The sequence below is a fragment of the Cherax quadricarinatus genome, unplaced genomic scaffold, assembly GCF_038502225.1.
Source record: "Cherax quadricarinatus isolate ZL_2023a unplaced genomic scaffold, ASM3850222v1 Contig1820, whole genome shotgun sequence".
NCBI classification, from domain to species: domain Eukaryota; kingdom Metazoa; phylum Arthropoda; class Malacostraca; order Decapoda; family Parastacidae; genus Cherax; species Cherax quadricarinatus.
The window spans coordinates 1-20,341 of record NW_027196846.1 but is presented as its reverse complement, the minus strand read 5'-3'; the positions used below and the strand labels follow the sequence as shown (position 1 = coordinate 20,341).

The 20,341-nt window shown below is 44.4% G+C and overlaps 1 protein-coding gene across 1 annotated transcript in view; it reads left to right on the top strand.

Moving 5' to 3' along the window:
- LOC128691764 (sushi, von Willebrand factor type A, EGF and pentraxin domain-containing protein 1) overlaps positions 1-17,157 on the top strand; it is a 73,081-nt gene extending 55,924 nt beyond the window's left edge. Inside the window, exons 18-19 of the mRNA XM_070081140.1 lie at positions 13,959-14,129; positions 15,254-17,157. Of these exons, the coding sequence (XP_069937241.1) occupies positions 13,959-14,129; positions 15,254-15,447 (365 nt within the window). The 3' untranslated portion in view covers positions 15,448-17,157. The remainder of the gene's footprint in view (positions 1-13,958; positions 14,130-15,253) is intronic.
- The last annotated feature ends 3,184 nt before the right edge of the window (positions 17,158-20,341 follow it).

The following is a 20,341-nucleotide window of genomic DNA, read 5'->3' as shown; positions in this document are numbered from 1 at the left end:
TCCTATAGAAGCCCCCCAACCAGGTCAACCCCAGTGCAACCAAACACTCTAAACCAAAACACCCATGCCATATCCAATGCCCCCACCCACTGCATTACAAACTCCACCCCCACAGCAACCACCCATAGTTCCTTATCAGGTCTCCCACTTCCCCAACCCCAATATACCTCCCAGACCACAGTCTTAGAAAAGAAGTTGAAGGTGTGGTATACAAATGCAGATGGAATAACAAATAAGTATGAGGAGTGGCATGAAAGAATCAAGGAGACATCCCCAGACATAATAGCACTCACAGAAACAAAACTCACCAGAATAATAACAGATTCAATCTTTCCATCCGGATATCAAATCCTCAGGAAAGACAGAGGGAGGAGAGGGGGAGGAGGAGTTGCACTGCTCATTAAAAACCAGTGGGGTTTTGAGAAAATGGAAGGAATGGATGGCACGGGCGAAAGGGACTACTTAGTAGGAACAATCCAGTCTGAGGGACATAAGGTGATAATTGCAGTAATGTACAACCCACCACAGAACTGCAGGAGGCCAAGAGAAGAATACGATGAGAGCAACAGAGCAATGGTCGACACACTAGCCGAGGTGGCCAGGAGAGCACACATGGGGGGAGCAAAGTTACTAGTTATGGGTGATTTCAATCACAAGGAGATTGACTGGGAAAACCTGGAGCCCCATGGGGGTCCCGAAACATGGAGAGCCAAGATGATGGATGTGGTACTGGAAAACCTCATGCATCAACATGTTAGAGACACTACCAGAGAGAGAGGAGAGGATGAACCAGCAAGACTGGACCTTGTATTCACCTTGAGTAGTTCGGACATCGAGGATATCATGTATGAAAGGCCCCTGGGAGCTAGTGATCATGTGGTTCTGTGCTTCGACTACATAGTTGAGCTCCAAGTGGAGAGAGTAGCAGGAATAGGGTGGGAAAAACCAAACTACAAAAGGGGGAACTACTCAGGCATGAGGAACTTCCTTCAAGACATTCAGTGGGAGAGGGAACTGACAGGAAAACCAGTACAAGAAATGATGGACTATGTGGCAACAAAATGCAAGGAGGCAGAGGAGAGGTTTGTTCCCAAGGGAAACAGAAATAATGGGAAGAACAGAACGAGTCCTTGGTTCACCCAAAGGTGTAGGGAGGCAAAAACTAGGTGTACTAGAGAATGGAAAAGGTACAGAAGACAGAGAACTCAGGAAAATAAAGAGATTAGCCGAAGAGCCAGAAACGAATATGCACAGATAAGAAGGGAGGCTCAGCGACAATATGAAAATGACATAGCATCGAAAGTCAAGACTGACCCGAAGCTGTTGTACAGCCACATCAGGAGGAAAACAACAGTCAAGGACCAGGTAATCAGACTGAGGAAGGGTGATGGGGAGTTCACAAGAAACGACCGAGAGGTATGTCAGGAGCTCAACACGAGATTTAAAGAAGTATTTACAGTGGAAACCAGTAGGACTCCAGGAAATCAGAACAGGGGGGTACACCAGCAAGTGCTGGATGAGGTACATATAACCAAGGAGGAGGTGAAGAAGCTGCTATGCGAACTTGACACCTCAAAGGCGGTGGGACCAGACAACATCTCTCCGTGGGTCCTTAAAGAGGGAGCAGAGATATTGTGTGTGCCATTAACAAAGATCTTCAACACATCATTTGAAACTGGGCAACTCCCTGAGGTATGGAAGATGGCAAATGTAGTCCCAATTTTTAAAAAGGGAGACAGACATGAGGCACTAAACTACAGACCTGTATCACTAACGTGTATAGTATGCAAGGTCATGGAGAAGATCATCAGGAGGAGAGTGGTGGAGCACCTGGAAAGAAACAAGTGTATAATTGACAACCAGCACGGTTTCAGGGAAGGAAAATCCTGTGTCACAAACCTACTAGAGTTTTATGACAAGGTGACAGAAGTAAGACAAGAGAGAGAGGGGTGGATCGACTGCATTTTTTTGGACTGCAAGAAGGCCTTCGACACAGTTCCTCACAAGAGGTTACTGCAAAAGCTAGAGGATCAGGCACACATAACAGGAAAGGCACTGCAATGGATCAGAGAATACCTGACAGGGAGGCAACAACGAGTCATGGTACGTGACGAGGTGTCAGAGTGGGCGCCTGTGACAAGCGGGGTTCCACAGGGGTCAGTCCTAGGACCTGTGCTGTTCTTGGTATATGTGAACGACATAACGGAAGGGATAGACTCAGAAGTGTCCTTGTTTGCAGATGATGTGAAGTTAATGAGAAGAATCAAATCGGATGAGGATCAGGCAGGACTACAAAGAGACCTGGACAGGCTACAAGCCTGGTCCAGCAACTGGCTCCTTGAGTTTAACCCTGCCAAATGCAAAGTCATGAAGATTGGGGAAGGGCAAAGAAGACCGCAGACACAATATAGTTTAGATGGCCAAAGACTGCAAACCTCACTCAAGGAAAAAGATCTGGGGGTGAGTATAACACCGAGCATATCTCCTGAGGCGCACATCAATCAGATAACTGCTGCAGCATACGGGCGCCTGGCAAACCTACGGATAGCGTTCCGATACCTCAGTAAGGATTCGTTCAAGACTCTGTATACCATTTACGTCAGGCCCATACTGGAGTATGCAGCACCAGTTTGGAATCCACACCTAGTCAAGCACGTCAAGAAATTAGAGAAAGTGCAAAGGTTTGCAACAAGACTAGTCCCAGAGCTACGGGGATTGTCCTACGAAGAAAGGTTGAGGGAAATCGGCCTGACGACACTGGAGGACAGGAGGGTCAGGGGAGACATGATAACGACATATAAAATACTGCGCGGAATAGACAAGGTGGACAAAGACGGGATGTTCCAGAGATGGGACACAGACACAAGAGGTCACAATTGGAAGTTGAAGACTCAGATGAATCAAAGGGATGTTAGGAAGTATTTCTTCAGTCATAGAGTAGTCAGGCCGTGGAATAGCCTAGAAAGTGACGTAGTGGAGGCGGGAACCATACATAGTTTTAAGGCGAGGTATGATAAAGCTCATGGGGCAGGGAGAGAGAGGACCTAGTAGCAATCAGCGAAGAGGCGGGGCCAGGAGCTATGACTCGACCCCTGCAACCACAAATAGGTGATTACAAATACTTGAGTACACACACACAACACACACACACAACACACACACACAACACACGCACACACACACACACACCACACACACACACACGAATGAAGCAAACTACAAGAAAGGGGACTACACAGGAATGAGGAACTTCCTGAACGGGGTTCAGTGGGACAGAGAACTGGCAGGGAAGCCAGTTAATGAGATGATGGAATATGTAGCAACAAAATGCAAGGAGGCTGAGGAGAGGTTTGTACCCAAGGGTAACAGGAATAATGAAAAAGCCAGGATGAGCCCATGGTTTACCCAAAGGTGCAGGGAGGCAAAAACCAAGTGTGCTAGGGAATGGAAGAAATATAGAAGGCAAAGGACCCAGGAGAATAAGGAGAACAGTCGTAGAGCCAGAAACGAATATGCACAGATAAGAAGGGAGGCCCAAAGACAATATGAAAATGACATAGCAGCGAAAGCCAAATCTGACCCGAAACTGTTGTACAGCCACATCAGGAGGAAAACAACAGTCAAGGACCAGGTAATCAGGCTAAGGAAGGAAGGAGGAGAGACAACAAGAAATGACCGTGAAGTATGTGAAGAACTCAACAAGAGATTCAAAGAAGTGTTCACAGAGGAGACAGAAGGGACTCCAGAAAGACGGAGAGGTGGGGCACACCACCAAGTGCTGGACACAGTGCACACAACCGAGGAAGAAGTGAAGAGGCTTCTGAGTGAGCTAGATACCTCAAAGGCAATGGGGCCAGATAACATCTCCCCATGGGTATTGAGAGAGGGAGCAGAGGCGCTATGTGTACCCCTAACAACAATATTCAATACATCTATCGAAACAGGGAGATTGCCTGAGGCATGGAAGACAGCAAATGTAGTCCCAATCTTTAAAAAAGGAGACAGACATGAAGCATTAAACTACAGACCAGTGTCACTGACATGTATAGTATGCAAAATCATGGAGAAGATTATCAGGAGAAGAGTGGTGGAACACCTAGAAAGGAATGATCTCATCAACAGCAGCCAACATGGTTTCAGGGACGGGAAATCCTGTGTCACAAACCTACTGGAGTTCTATGACATGGTGACAGCAGTAAGACAAGAGAGAGAGGGGTGGGTGGATTGCATTTTCTTGGACTGCAAGAAGGCGTTTGACACAGTTCCACACAAGAGATTGGTGCAAAAACTGGAGGACCAAGCAGGGATAACAGGGAAGGCACTACAATGGATCAGGGAATACTTGTCAGGAAGACAGCAGCGAGTCATGGTACGTGGCGAGGTGTCAGAGTGGGCACCTGTGACCAGCGGGGTCCCGCAGGGGTCAGTCCTAGGACCAGTGCTGTTTCTGGTATTTGTGAACGACATGACGGAAGGAATAGACTCTGAGGTGTCCCTGTTTGCAGATGACGTGAAGTTGATGAGAAGAATTCACTCGATCGAAGACCAGGCAGAACTACAAAGGGATCTGGACAGGCTGCAGACCTGGTCCAGCAATTGGCTCCTGGAGTTCAATCCCACCAAGTGCAAAGTCATGAAGATTGGGGAAGGGCAAAGAAGGCCGCAGACGGAGTACAGTCTAGGGGGTCAGAGACTACAAACCTCACTCAAGGAAAAAGATCTTGGGGTGAGTATAACACCAGGCACATCTCCTGAAGCGCACATCAACCAAATAACTGCTGCAGCATATGGGCGCCTAGCAAACCTCAGAACAGCATTCCGACATCTTAATAAGGAATCATTCAGGACCCTGTACACCGTGTACGTTAGGCCCATATTGGAGTATGCGGCACCAGTTTGGAACCCACACCTAGCCAAGCACGTAAAGAAACTAGAGAAAGTGCAAAGGTTTGCAACAAGACTAGTCCCAGAGCTAAGAGGTATGTCCTACGAGGAGAGGTTAAGGGAAATCAACCTGACGACACTGGAGGACAGGAGAGATAGGGGGGACATGATAACGACATACAAAATACTGAGAGGAATTGACAAGGTGGACAAAGACAGGATGTTCCAGAGATTGGACACAGTAACAAGGGGACACAGTTGGAAGCTGAAGACACAGATGAATCACAGGGATGTTAGGAAGTATTTCTTCAGCCACAGAGTAGTCAGTAAGTGGAATAGTTTGGGAAGCGATGTAGTGGAGGCAGGATCCATACATAGCTTTAAGCAGAGGTATGATAAAGCTCACGGCTCAGGGAGAGTGACCTAGTAGCGATCAGTGAAGAGGCGGGGCCAGGAGCTCGGACTCGACCCCCGCAACCTCAACTAGGTGAGTACAACTAGGTGAGTACACAGACACACATACACGCACACACTCCACACCCCACACTCCACACACACACACACACACACACACCACACTGGACCAATACCTTCGCGTCCAGCTTGCGCTAGACGTTGATCCAAGGCAGCCAGCTTTCAGGGAGAAGGCTTACAGCTTTTCATATCATCCCTTGCATGCATCAGCCTTACTAGAGATTTTAACAATGCAAGGAATTCGCAAGAGCAGGCGAAATATACACAAACACTGATCTCTGGCTGAAGGAGACTCGAACATCCGAAACTTGGAACAAGGTACGCAGTATCGAGGCAGTCTCCACCGAAGGAACTACCGGAGCTGAAAAATTAAAACTAGTATGCTCTTCCTGAACACTTACGGGTGTAGCGCTTGTTCGTAATATAACAATAATAATAATAATAACAATAATAATAAATTTTCCTCAATACTGGACAGCAATATATATGCTCCACTGTTACCACAAATATGCTCCACTGTTACCACAAATATGCTCCACTGTTACCACAAATATGCTCCACTGTTACCACAAATATGCTCCACTGTTACCACAAATATGCTCCACTGATCCAACAAATATGCTCCACTGTAACCAAAAATATGCTCCACTGTTCCCACAAATATGCTCCACTGATCCAACAAATATGCTCCACTGTAACCAAAAATATGCTCCACTGTTACCACAAATATGCTCCACTGTTACCACAAATATGCTCCACTGTTCCCACAAATATGCTCCACTGATCCAACAAATATGCTCCACTGTAACCAAAAATATGCTCCACTGTTCCCACAAATATGCTCCACTGTAACCACAAATATGCTCCACTGTTACCACAAATATGCTCCACTGTAACCACAAATATGCTCCACTGTTACCACAAATATGCTCCACTGTTACCACAAATATGCTCCACTGTTACCACAAATATGCTCCACTGTTACCACAAATATGCTCCACTGTTACCACAAATATGCTCCACTGTTACCACAAATATGCTCCACTGATCCAACAAATATGCTCCACTGTAACCAAAAATATGCTCCACTGTTCCCACAAATATGCTCCACTGATCCAACAAATATGCTCCACTGTAACCAAAAATATGCCCCACTGTTACCACAAATATGCTCCACTGTTCCCACAAATATGCTCCACTGTAACCACAAATATACTCCACTGTTACCACAAATATGCTCCACTGTTCCCACAAATATGCTCCATTGATCCAACAAATATGCTCCACTGTAACCAAAAATATGCTCCACTGTTCCCACAAATATGCTCCACTGTTACCACAAATATGCTCCACTGTAACCACAAATATGCTCCACTGTTACCACAAATATGCTCCACTGATCCAACAAATATGCTCCACTGTAACGACAAATATGCTCCACTGTTAAAATAAATATGCTCCACTGTAACCACAAATATGCTCCACTGTTCCCACAAATATGCTCCACTGATCCAACAAATATGCTCCACTGTAACTACAAATATGCTCCACTGTCACCACAAATATGCTCCACTGTTCCCACAAATATGCTCCACTGTTCCCACAAATGTTCTCCACTGTAACTACAAATATGCTCCACTGTCACCACAAATATGCTCCACTGTTCCCACAAATATGCTCCACTGTTCCCACAAATGTTCTCCACTGTAACTACAAATATGCTCCACTGTCACCACAAATATGCTCCACTGTTCCCACAAATATGCTCCACTGTAACTACAAATATGCTCCACTGTCACCACAAATATGCTCCACTGTTACCACAAATATGCTCCACTGTTACCACAAATATGTTCCACTGACCACAAATATGCTCCACTGTTACCACAAATATGCTCCACTGTAACTACAAATATGCTCCACTGACCACAAATATGCTCCACTGTTTCCACAAATATGCTCCACTGTAACCACAAATATGCTCCACTGTTACCACAAATATGCTCCACTGTAACCACAAATATGCTCCACTGTTACCACAAATATGCTCCACTGATCCAACAAATATGCTCCACTGTAACGACAAATATGCTCCACTGTTAAAATAAATATGCTCCACTGTAACCACAAATATGCTCCACTGTTCCCACAAATATGCTCCACTGATCCAACAAATATGCTCCACTGTAACTACAAATATGCTCCACTGTCACCACAAATATGCTCCACTGTTCCCACAAATATGCTCCACTGTTCCCACAAATGTTCTCCACTGTAACTACAAATATGCTCCACTGTCACCACAAATATGCTCCACTGTTCCCACAAATATGCTCCACTGTTCCCACAAATGTTCTCCACTGTAACTACAAATATGCTCCACTGTCACCACAAATATGCTCCACTGTTCCCACAAATATGCTCCACTGTAACTACAAATATGCTCCACTGTCACCACAAATATGCTCCACTGTTACCACAAATATGCTCCACTGTTACCACAAATATGTTCCACTGACCACAAATATGCTCCACTGTTACCACAAATATGCTCCACTGTAACTACAAATATGCTCCACTGACCACAAATATGCTCCACTGTTTCCACAAATATGCTCCACTGTAACCACAAATATGCTCCACTGTTACCACAAATATGCTCCACTGTTCCCACAAATATGCTCCACTGTAACCACAAATATGCTCCACTGTTACCAGAAATATGCTCCACTGTTCCCACAAATATGCTCCACTGTAACCACAAATATGCTCCACTGTAACCACAAATATGCTTCACTGTAACCACAAATATGCTCCACTGTTCCCACAAATATGCTCCACTGTAACCACAAATATGCTCCACTGTTCCCACAAATATGCTCCACTGTTCCCACAAATATGCTCCACTGTTTCCACAAATATGCTCCACTGTTACCACAAATATGCTCCACTGTAACCACAAATATGCTCCACTGTTCCCACAAATATGCTCCACTGTTACCACAAATATGCTCCACTGTTCCCACAAATATGCTCCACTGTTACCACAAATATGCTTCACTGTTCCCACAAATATGCTCCACTGTTCCCACAAATATGCTCCATTGTAACCACAAATATGCTCCACTGTTCCCACAAATATGCTCACTGTTACCACAAATATGCTCCACTGTAACCAGAAATATGCTCCACTGTAACCACAAATATGCTCCACTGTAACCACAAATATGTTCCACTGTTACCACAAATATGCTCCACTGTTACCACAAATATGATCCACTGTTACCACAAATATGCTCCACTGTTACCACAAATATGCTCCACTGTTCCCACAAATATGCTCCACTGTTCCCACAAATATGCTCCACTGTTCCCACAAATATGCTCCACTGTTCCCACAAATATGCTCCACTGTTACCACAAATATGATCCACTGTTACCACAAATATGCTCCACTGTTACCACAAATATGCTCCACTGTTCCCACAAATATACTCCACTGTTCCCACAAATATGCTCCACTGTTCCCACAAATATCAACATAGTTCACCAGGTACCTCTGATCTTATATCCTGATGTGAACATTGCTACCTGGCAACACGTGACCTGTAACCACAGTAAAGCACATCATAGTCCACAGTGTTATAGAAGGTTCCCGGGTGAAGCCCTGTGGTCAGTCTGAGCTTGTAAGCTATGAATGGCAAGCTACATTTCATTCTTGTAAAAGCTCGAGTCGTGGGCCACTCTGACTTAAAGTTCAAACTTTTCTGAAAGAAGCAGACGGCGCCTCTGACAGTGCTGGTTAAGGCTGCGTGTAAACATAGGTGATTCTGAAGACAAAACACCTTTGCGCAACAGATTTTTATCTGGGCAACGTTTTGCCCTGTGTACACCTTTAGCAATTCACTGATCAAGCTCCAAAGGGAGCGAAATGTTGTCTCAATAAAAACTGCCTCTGCAAAAGTTTTTTTTTTCAGTGGTGTCGTTAGTAAATCATTTCAGATTCAAAATGTTAAAGTCATACTTATATTTTATCTTGTGCTTAATGTTATGCCAAACTCAACGTCAAAAGAAACCAAATTTACAAATTATTCTTTTAGTAATGCTGAACCAGTGTAAATATATAATGAATGACTTGAGATAGGATAGGAGTAAGACAGGGAAACATGCACCAACATTAAATACAGTCACAGAAACCCATGGCAAACGGAAACCAAGCCTGTGCACATACTATGCACTTGGTATCTGCAGGCATGGGAAATCTGGAAAAACAGATGGGACGTGCAACTATGACCACCCTAGAAAATGTCATGCCCATATGACAACAGGAAAATGCAAACTCCCTTCCTGTAAGCTTTTTCACCCTGAACTGTGTACCTCTTCAGTACAGGAAAGACTGTGCTATAACTTAAATTGCCAGGCATGCCATCTAAAGGGGACAAAAAGATACAAAACATCTAGGCCATGTGGGCTGCAGAAAGCAATATGAAGTTCAACGATGAGAAATTTCAATTACTCAGATATGGTAAACATGAGGAAATTAAATCTTCATCAGAGTACAAAACAAATTCTGGCCACAAAATAGAGCGAAACACCAACGTCAAAGACCTGGGAGTGATTATGTCGGAGGATCTCACCTTCAAGGACCATAACATTGTATCAATCGCATCTGCTAGAAAAATGACAGGATGGATAATGAGAACCTTCAAAACTAGGGAGGCCAAGCCCATGATGACACTCTTCAGGTCACTTGTTCTATCTAGGCTGGAATATTGCTGCACTCTAACAGCACCTTTCAAGGCAGGTGAAATTGCCGACCTAGAAAATGTACAGAGAACTTTCACGGCGCGCATAACGGAGATAAAACACCTCAATTACTGGGAGCGCTTGAGGTTTCTAAACCTGTATTCCCTGGAACGCAGGAGGGAGAGATACATGATTATATACACCTGGAAAATCCTAGAGGGACTAGTACCGAACTTGCACACGAAAATCACTCACTACGAAAGCAAAAGACTTGGCAGACGATGCACCATCCCCCCAATGAAAAGCAGGGGTGTCACTAGCACGTTAAGAGACCATACAATAAGTGTCAGGGGCCCGAGACTGTTCAACTGCCTCCCAGCACACATAAGGGGGATTACGAACAGACCCCTGGCAGTCTTCAAGCTGGCACTGGACAAGCACCTAAAGTCAGTTCCTGATCAGCCGGGCTGTGGCTCGTACGTTGGTTTGCGTGCAGCCAGCAGCAACAGCCTGGTTGATCAGGCGCTGATCCACCAGGAGGCCTGGTCACAGACCGGGCCGCGGGGGCGTTGACCCCCGAACAGTCATTCCTGGAGTGGAACCACAGTCGATGGCCTCCACTCCAAACCAACAGATACAGATACTAATGCCGGAAAAAAAAATCCCCCCCCAGTACCAACAATACCACCAGTCCGATAACATTCTTCTTTGCAAATATACAGGGTCTAAAGCCAGCAACAAACAACAAAATACCTTTCATCCGTGGACTGCTTGCAGAGGCAAAGGCAATGTTCGCGGCTTTCACTGAGACCCACATAAAGGATCACTTGGACAACGAAATATGGATCCCAGGTTACAACCTATACAGATGTGACAGAGTGAACAGGCAAAAGGGGGGGGGGTTGGCCTGTACATTGCAGAGTCACTTGTTTGCACAGAACTGCTTAATGCCTCAAATGATGTAGTGGAAGTTTTAGCAGTAAAGGTCGAGAACCAAAACCTAGTCATTGTGGTAGTCTACAAGCCTCCGGATGCAACATCCCAGCAATTCCAGGAACAGCTGTTAAAAATTGACCACTGTCTGGAAAATCTTCCAGCTCCTGCACCCAACATCTTGCTCCTGGGGGATTTCAACTTAAGGCACCTAAAATGGAGGAATATAGCAAATAATATTGTTGCAGTAATAACACCAGGAGGCAGCTCTGATGAAAACTCACACTCACACGAGCTTTTAAATCTCTGCACAAAATTCAATTTAAACCAGCAAATAATAGAGCCTACTAGACTGGAGAATACACTAGACCTCATCTTCACTAACAATGATGATCTGATAAGAAATGTCACCATATCAAAAACAATATACTCAGATCACAACATAATTGAGGTTCAGACATGTATGCGTGGAGCCCCAGACCGACATAATGAGACTAGTCACGAGGGAGCATTCACCAAATTCAACTTCAATAACAAAAACATAAAGTGGGACCAAGTAAACCAAGTCCTAACCGATATAAGCTGGGAAGATATACTAAGCAACACAGACCCCAACTTATGCCTAGAACAGATTAACTTGGTGGCACTCGATGTATGCACAAGGCTTATTCCTCTAAGAAAAAGGAGGAGTAGATGTAAAATAGAAAGAGACAGGCGCTCCCTTTACAGGCGACGGAAAAGAATAACAGAGCGGCTAAAAGAGGTCAATATATCTGAAATGCGTAGGGAGACACTGGTCAGAGAAATAGCAAGCATCGAACTTAAGCTAAAGGAATCCTTTAGGAGTCAGGAATCGCGGGAAGAACTAAAAGCCATAAATGAAATCGAAAGAAACCCAAAGTATTTCTTCTCCTATGCCAAATCAAAGTCGAGAACAACGTCCAGTATTGGGCCCCTACTTAAACAAGATGGGTCCTACACAGATGACAGCAAGGAAATGAGTGAGCTACTCAAGTCCCAATATGACTCAGTTTTTAGCAAGCCGCTAACCAGACTGAGAGTCGAAGATCAAAATGAATTTTTTATGAGAGAGCCACAAAATTTGATTAACACAAGCCTATCCGATGTTATCCTGACGCCAAATGACTTCGAACAGGCGATAAATGACATGCCCATGCACTCTGCCCCAGGGCCAGACTCATGGAACTCTGTGTTCATCAAGAACTGCAAGAAGCCCCTATCACGAGCCTTTTCCATCCTATGGAGAGGGAGCATGGACACGGGGGTCGTCCCACAGTTACTAAAAACAACAGACATAGCCCCACTCCACAAAGGGGGCAGTAAAGCAACAGCAAAGAACTACAGACCAATAGCACTAACATCCCATATCATAAAAATCTTTGAAAGGGTCCTAAGAAGCAAGATCACCACCCATCTAGAAACCCATCAGTTACACAACCCAGGGCAACATGGGTTTAGAACAGGTCGCTCCTGTCTGTCTCAACTATTGGATCACTACGACAAGGTCCTAAATGCACTAGAAGACAAAAAGAATGCAGATGTAATATATACAGACTTTGCAAAAGCCTTCGACAAGTGTGACCATGGCGTAATAGCGCACAAAATGCGTGCTAAAGGAATAACAGGAAAAGTCGGTCGATGGATCTATAATTTCCTCACTAACAGAACACAGAGAGTAGTCGTCAACAGAGTAAAGTCCGAGGCAGCTACGGTGAAAAGCTCTGTTCCACAAGGCACAGTACTCGCTCCCATCTTGTTCCTCATCCTCATATCCGACATAGACAAGGATGTCAGCCACAGCACCGTGTCTTCCTTTGCAGATGACACCCGAATCTGCATGACAGTGTCTTCCATTGCAGACACTGCAAGGCTCCAGGCGGACATCAACCAAATCTTTCAGTGGGCTGCAGAAAACAATATGAAGTTCAACGATGAGAAATTTCAATTACTCAGATATGGTAAACACGAGGAAATTAAATCTTCATCAGAGTACAAAACAAATTCTGGCCACAAAATAGAGCGAAACACCAACGTCAAAGACCTGGGAGTGATCATGTCGGAGGATCTCACCTTCAAGGACCATAACATTGTATCAATCGCATCTGCTAGAAAAATGACAGGATGGATAATGAGAACCTTCAAAACTAGGGAGGCCAAGCCCATGATGACACTCTTCAGGTCACTTGTTCTATCTAGGCTGGAATATTGCTGCACACTAACAGCACCTTTCAAGGCAGGTGAAATTGCTGACCTAGAAAATGTACAGAGAACCTTCACGGCGCGCATAACGGAGATAAAACACCTCAATTACTGGGAGCGCTTGAGGTTCCTAAACCTGTATTCCCTGGAACGCAGGAGGGAGAGATACATGATTATATACACCTGGAAAATCCTAGAGGGACTAGTACCGAACTTGCACACGAAAATCACTCACTACGAAAGCAAAAGACTTGGCAGACGATGCACCATCCCCCCAATGAAAAGCAGGGGTGTCACTAGCACGTTAAGAGACCATACAATAAGTGTCAGGGGCCCGAGACTGTTCAACTGCCTCCCAGCATACATAAGGGGGATTACCAACAGACCCCTGGCAGTCTTCAAGCTGGCACTGGACAAGCACCTAAAGTCGGTTCCTGACCAGCCGGGCTGTGGCTCGTACGTTGGTTTGCGTGCAGCCAGCAGCAACAGCCTGGTTGATCAGGCTCTGATCCACCAGGAGGCCTGGTCACAGACCGGGCCGCGGGGGCGTTGACCCCCGGAACTCTCTCCAGGTAAACTCCAGGTAACACTTCACATCTGAAATAATGGATTGTACCTGATTACCTTCCACTCCTCGGGCACTTTATGACGCTAACGAGTTTACCGCTTCCCCTCTAAATATAACTATTGCATAACGACAGAGGTGCAGTGTGGCGGACTGGGAGGGCCTCGGCACGGCCAGTTGACCCACCCTGGACCATACTTTGCCGGGGACACGGTAGAGGTGACCTGTGACTCTACCTACATGCTGGCTGGCCAGCCCCTGCTGATGTGTCAGGACGATGGTACCTGGTCTTCCCACCTACCCAAGTGTAAGTGTTATATAATACAATTTGTATTTATTTATGCGGCATAAATACTGTAGTTTACATGTATTAAAACATTGGTATTCACAAAAGTAAGTTACTAGTACGCATTGCATTTCGGGCAGAGTAATCCTAATGCTTAAATGCTGGGGTCGAGACTCGGCTCCTGGTCCCGCCAGGAATGTAGTTAGAGAAAATATGTGCATGTTAATCCTAATCTCAAGAAGATCTCTAATCTGTCTTACCATCTATGAAAAATTACATCTTTTTCAAGAGACTGGATGAACGAGGTACAATGAAATTTTCAAATAACCACTATTTTTTTCTTTACTAAATGTTTATTTTAAAATCAGTTTTCCCATTAAAATATTCATAGGTTTCTATGAGATGAGAGAAGTCAACACACTAATGCAAACAATTCTCTACATTCTTCTAATATCTCTGCCTCCTTATTTAGTCTCAAGCAACTCCCGTTCCTGGTGGAGAAGTTAATTTACTCTCTATGTTGTCTATAATTATTTAGTCAGTAAACTATTCCCTATTCTCAGTAACATTTTTTGATAGGGGTAGCCTATTCTTCCATTAACTCTTCTTTCGCACTCCTTCCCTATCCCCTTAGCCTGTTTCCTCTCCGTATATTCTACATTTCTTCCATCAGTTTTACATTATCCAGTTCTTTCAAGTATTTTTCTCTTTCACTGTTATTTACACTTGATCAGTCTACCAATGATTCCTCTCCTCTCTCTCATCTACCCTAATATAACCCAAAGCCTCTGATAAACGCTCTAATGTTATATATTACAACTCTTTGACATCTTCCTCGTTACATTCTCTAATTCTAGTCAACGTTTTATCCAGCGGCTGCTCAAACCTCTCATTATCATTTGCTTTAATTCTTTCACTCTCACCTCTCTTTTTAACCTACTGACACTATTCTCCTTATACTGCCTTCATCTTAATTAAAATTTCACTTTCACTAAAGGGTGACAGACACACTAAGTTAATTGTTTAAATTATATGTAATTTTTAAGTTAACGAACACAGCCGTTCTGGATAAGTATGTTGCTGTCGACTGTGGCAGTCATAAAGCAATGATATTCAGTAGTTAATGAAATATTTCATTACGGCAGGTTCACAGGCGTGCACCTACCCTGGCATCATCATCTCGGGCACCATGAGCTCCGTCAAGTTCTACTACCCACTCCATGACAACATCACTTACACCTGCAGCTCCCAATTTGTGTTGCATGGTAAACGCACCATCACCTGCCTCGAAGGGGGCAAGTGGTCAGCCCCTGTCCCATCCTGTTTACCACGCCCCTGAGCACTACATCATCAAGTTTTCCCGAGTACGAAGCCCATGACCGTTGATCTTCAGATCATTTTACCTCCCAAAGCAGTAAACTGTACATTATTAGGTCCTGCTTCCCGGGACCATGAGAGACAAATCATTTGATTTTCCTGTTACCCAAGACCTTAAATTAAGATCCTCCAGTTACGCAATACATCCTCGTACCCTCTTTCTTCCAGCAATACTGAGTGGTAGATATTTATTTCCTGCCTCCCATACCTTCTACGGTAGATCCTCGTGCCCTAACTCATACAACCAAGTATGATTGATCCTCGCACTCTGCCTCTCAGTCATGAGTAGGTGATCTTTCTATTTTACCTCCCACACCCATGGATGATTGATCTGAATAACAGGTCCTCTTTTCATGCCTTTCCTACTGGAATGGTGCACTGTGAGAATAAAATAACCATGGTGGTGATAGATAGATATTCCTGCCTTTAGAAATATGTCTGAACTGTGTGTATGTATATTAGGAAAGATTTCGGTTTTGATTTGATTCCTACAGCCCAGAGCAGCATTAGCTTCCACAGTGCAGCATCACAAGGCAGCACAGGCAGCATTATCTGTATTTCTATCCTCGTGTACCGTATCCAGAGAACTAATGAAGGAGCTAGTCCCAGAAGCAGCAGCAACACGGAAGGATATCCTTGCACTTTGTAAACAGACCAGTTCTGGGACAGACCCACCGTCGATAAAATCGCCTAAACATTGCTCGACAATGCCTCAGGAAAAAATCAAAGCTCGCCTTGCGGTGAAGTTACTACATGCTGGGTGAAGTTACTACATGCTGGAGGTTTCTCTTTTGATTGTTCCTAATTCCTCCTTGGTCACTCGTCTCAACCCTCAGGTCATCTGCATCTGGGGCAGTGTGCCAACTGATCAACTGGGGCCCCATGACTCATCTGCCGTACGTCAGAAGAGAAGTATACCGGATGTGAAGAGGTCCATGATATCAAACGAAGTCTAACCACTGCCCATTGGAAGTGTCCGGATGGAATCACCATGCTACCATGGAAAGCCGGTAAGCAGATAGTGATTACACCGATGTGTCTACGAAGGCTGACACCAACCAATGATACTCCGAAGTTGAAGGTGGTTGGTGCCGCTAGTTTCTGGTAGCATGGCTGACAATATGCTGCCATGGTGTAAGGAACCTATTGACCAGTGTAAGAGCAAGTGTTACCATGGTGTTAAGGAACCTCGCTGACCAGTGTAAGAACAAGTGTTACCATGGTGTTAAGGAACCTCAGTGCTGCTCGCTCACTGAACCATCACAGATGTTATATTCTCATTTGACAGAAGTAAACACCAAACACAGGACGAGTGCTAGACAGAAAACATTCTTACGTACGACAGGCGCTAATGTCAAGGAATAGGGCTTGGTAATACTTCCTATCCCACCGTTAGTGGACGGAGGATCGAGCCTCCGCCACTCCATGCGCTAAATGACTCATACGAGTTTAGCGCTTCTTATAAATATTACTATTAAACTTAAGCATGTCAGCAGTGGGTGAAGTCTTAATATATGGTGAGAGTAGAGTGCACTGCCAGTACTTTCTTCCTGCCAGCTTGCTGTATATATTACGTCAATAAAGACTGATTATTGTGCTATTTGTACATAATTTATGTACAATATGTAGTACTACCTCAACGTGTTTCATGAATAATAAAGTTTATGAGAGATGAGTATTTTATTATCTTTATTCCTTTCTAAATCAAGACGAACAAGAAATCATGAGCCGTCAAAAATCCATCAACATAATTTTCCATTAAAATATTTCAATAACTGTGGGAAAAAATACAATATAATTAAATTCCTTTGCAATTTTGTGTTGGAATCAATAGTTTCCAGAGAGTCACACGTATGGTAGTAACGGTGGGTAGTTCGTGGCTCACTTGGTAGCAGACTCTCCTCACTTACACCCCCTCAAGGAAGGTTCCTTGATGTTGGTGAGGGGCTCTTGATTTAGGGAATTAGATCTGTACTCCAGTTCCCCGAATTAAGCCTGAATGCCTTCCACATCCCCCCCCCCCCAGGCGCTGTATAATCCTCCGGGTTTAGCGCTTCCCCTTGATTATAATAATAATAATAATCCTCACTTACACTCAGGAACCGAAATTCCATCCACGGACATGTTTCCTTACACGCGCAGCCCCTGCCCACCCAGCAGCAAGTACACACGTGACTGGTGTGAGTGGCATCCTGGGGGAGAGGATTAAAGGACCACAGTGGAAATAAGAAACAGCTGATGCTTTTCTGACTTTACGGGGTTATCCTGGGTTACCCAGGATAACCAATTGTCTACTGGACCCATTTAGGGTAACCCTCTTAGGGCATTCCTCAAGTCTGGCTCCAAACAGAATAACGCTCATGTTTGGACCCTTACAGGGTATCCCTCAAGTCAACTTATACAGAGTATTCCTCAAATCTGCCCTCATGCAAGGTGTCCCTCAAGTCTAAATCCATACAGAGAACACCTCTAATCCTGAATCCATAAAGAGTGTTGCGTTCCTCGGTCGAGAACAGACTCACATTTCCGCATATTAAATAGAGATCTGTGTCTTGTGTTATGGTCGTGTGTCCTGTTAAGATTGGTGAGGAAAAGTTTGAGTGGAGGGCTAATGTCTGCGTGTATTGTTCTGTGTATGTAGTAGACACATAAATAAGTATGGATGTTCTTAATGGTGAGCAGATTTAGACTTGAATATTGGTGGAGTATGCTGTCAGGAGTGGGAATTTGTTATCATTCTGACTGCTGCCTTTTGCTGGGTTATTAGTGGTCTTAGATATTTTAATGTTGTTGATCCTCATGCACAAATTCCGTATGTGAGATAAGGGAAGATGAGTGAATGATAGTGCCAGGAGAGCTTTTTTTCTTCTTATTCGCCGGTACTCTCTCGAGACCAAGTGTCCCCAGGCCTAGCCACAGTCCCCGCCCTCACGGGGCTCGTAGGGAGAAGCTAGGCCTCTGGTCTGCCATCTGCTCCGCCCCAAAGGGGCTCGTGGGGATGGCAAGCTCAGGCCTTCTCTCTTTTTGTTCTGGCTGTCGTTGCTGTCCTGTCTGGCATTGCTTTCTGCACTGGCTTGCCTCTAAGGTTGTCATGGCCTGCCTTGCTGGCTGGCGGAACACTCCTGACTGGCAGCTCTGGCTAGCGAAGCTGGCCTGACTTTGAGCTCTGTTATTTTGTTTACAGAGCCTTTCCGGCTATCGTTGTGTCCTGTCTGGTATTGCTTTCTGCACTGGCTTGCCTCTTAGGATATCATGCCCTACCTGGCTGGCTGCAATAGCTGCCCTGGTAGGCGAACTTTCCAGTTTCGCAGCTCAGGCTAGAGAAGCTGGCCTGACTGAACGCTCTGTAATTTTGCTTACGGAAGACTAGCCTTGCCGGGATTCGAACCAGCGACCCATGCGGTGAGAGTTGCAATTCTCTTCACTTGGCCACCAGCTGATTGTGGAACATAGTATCCTATCTTTTATAGTATGCCTACAGTCTTAGAGATTTTCTTGGTTATCTGTTGCATATGTATCTGGAACTTAAGGCTACTGTCAAGGTGGATTCCTAGGAATTTTCCCTCCGTGAGTTTTGTGACGCGTGATCCGTTTAGCGTTATGTTAAGTGGAACATTTACAGCTTTGTTTCCAAACTGAACGAAGTAGGTTTTGTCAGTGTTCAGTGTAAGTTTATTAGTCATCATTTAGGCATTGACTGTGTTGGCGAGTATGACTGGGTTTGGGTGAGAGAAGACTTATGTAGTGTCATCTGCAAATAATATGGGTTTGAGAAGCTGTGATGCATTCGGTAGGTCGTTGATATAGATGAGAAAGAGCAGTGGTCCAAGGACACTTCCCTGTGGGACTCCTACTGTGATTGGTTGAGTGGAAGAATTTGCACCATTTATGTGCACATATTGGTTTCTGTTGCTAAGGTATGACTTTAGGTAGTTGAGGGAGTGGCCTCTTATACCATAGTGTGTTAATTTAGTGTACATCATTTCATGGTCGACTGTATCAAAAACTTTACGTAAATCAATGAAAATTCCCAGCGGGACTTCTTTGTCTTCGAGAGCGGTATATATTAGTTCTAGCATGTGTATGATAGCATCATTTGTGCTTTTATTAATTCAAATTCAAATTCAAAGTTTATTCTCTATAAGGATTACAATGCTGAGTTTACAGAAATTTGGTTATTGTTTGGTTTACATGTAGTAAAATTGTGATTACAGAGTGTACCACTAGAACGCTTAGCATGGCTAGGCATTTCGGGCATACTTAGTTTTATTCTTAATTGTAAAATATTACAAATTATGAGGTAAGTTGGTATTATGGCTAAGTGACTAAATACTAGTTTGTGAGTTTAGCAATGTGAATGCTTTTGTTTTGGCACAGTACATAGTTTCAGTATGTGGAAAAGGTGAATGATAGGGTGGATAGGAGGGCAATGTGGCAGATGTAGCAAATGTATGGAATAGGAGGTAGGTTACTGAAAGCAGTGAAAAATTTTTACGAGGATAGTGAGGCTCAGGTTAGAGTATGTAGGCAAGAGGGAGGTTATTTCCCAGTAAAAGTAGGCCTTAAACAGGGATGTGTGATGTCACCATGGTTGTTCAATATATTTATAGATGGCGTTGTAAGAGAAGTGAATGCTCAGGTGTTGACAAGAAGTGTGGGGTTAAAAGATAAAGATAAATTAGACACATGTGCAACTCTTGGGTATCTTTATTGAGGAAACGTTTCGCCACACAGTGGCTTCATCAGTCCATACAAAGGAGAATCGTGAAGAACAGGAGAATGAGGTAATCAGTCCCTCAATCTTGAGTCGATGTAGTCAGTCCATCAATCTTGAATAGAATACGGCATATGTGCGG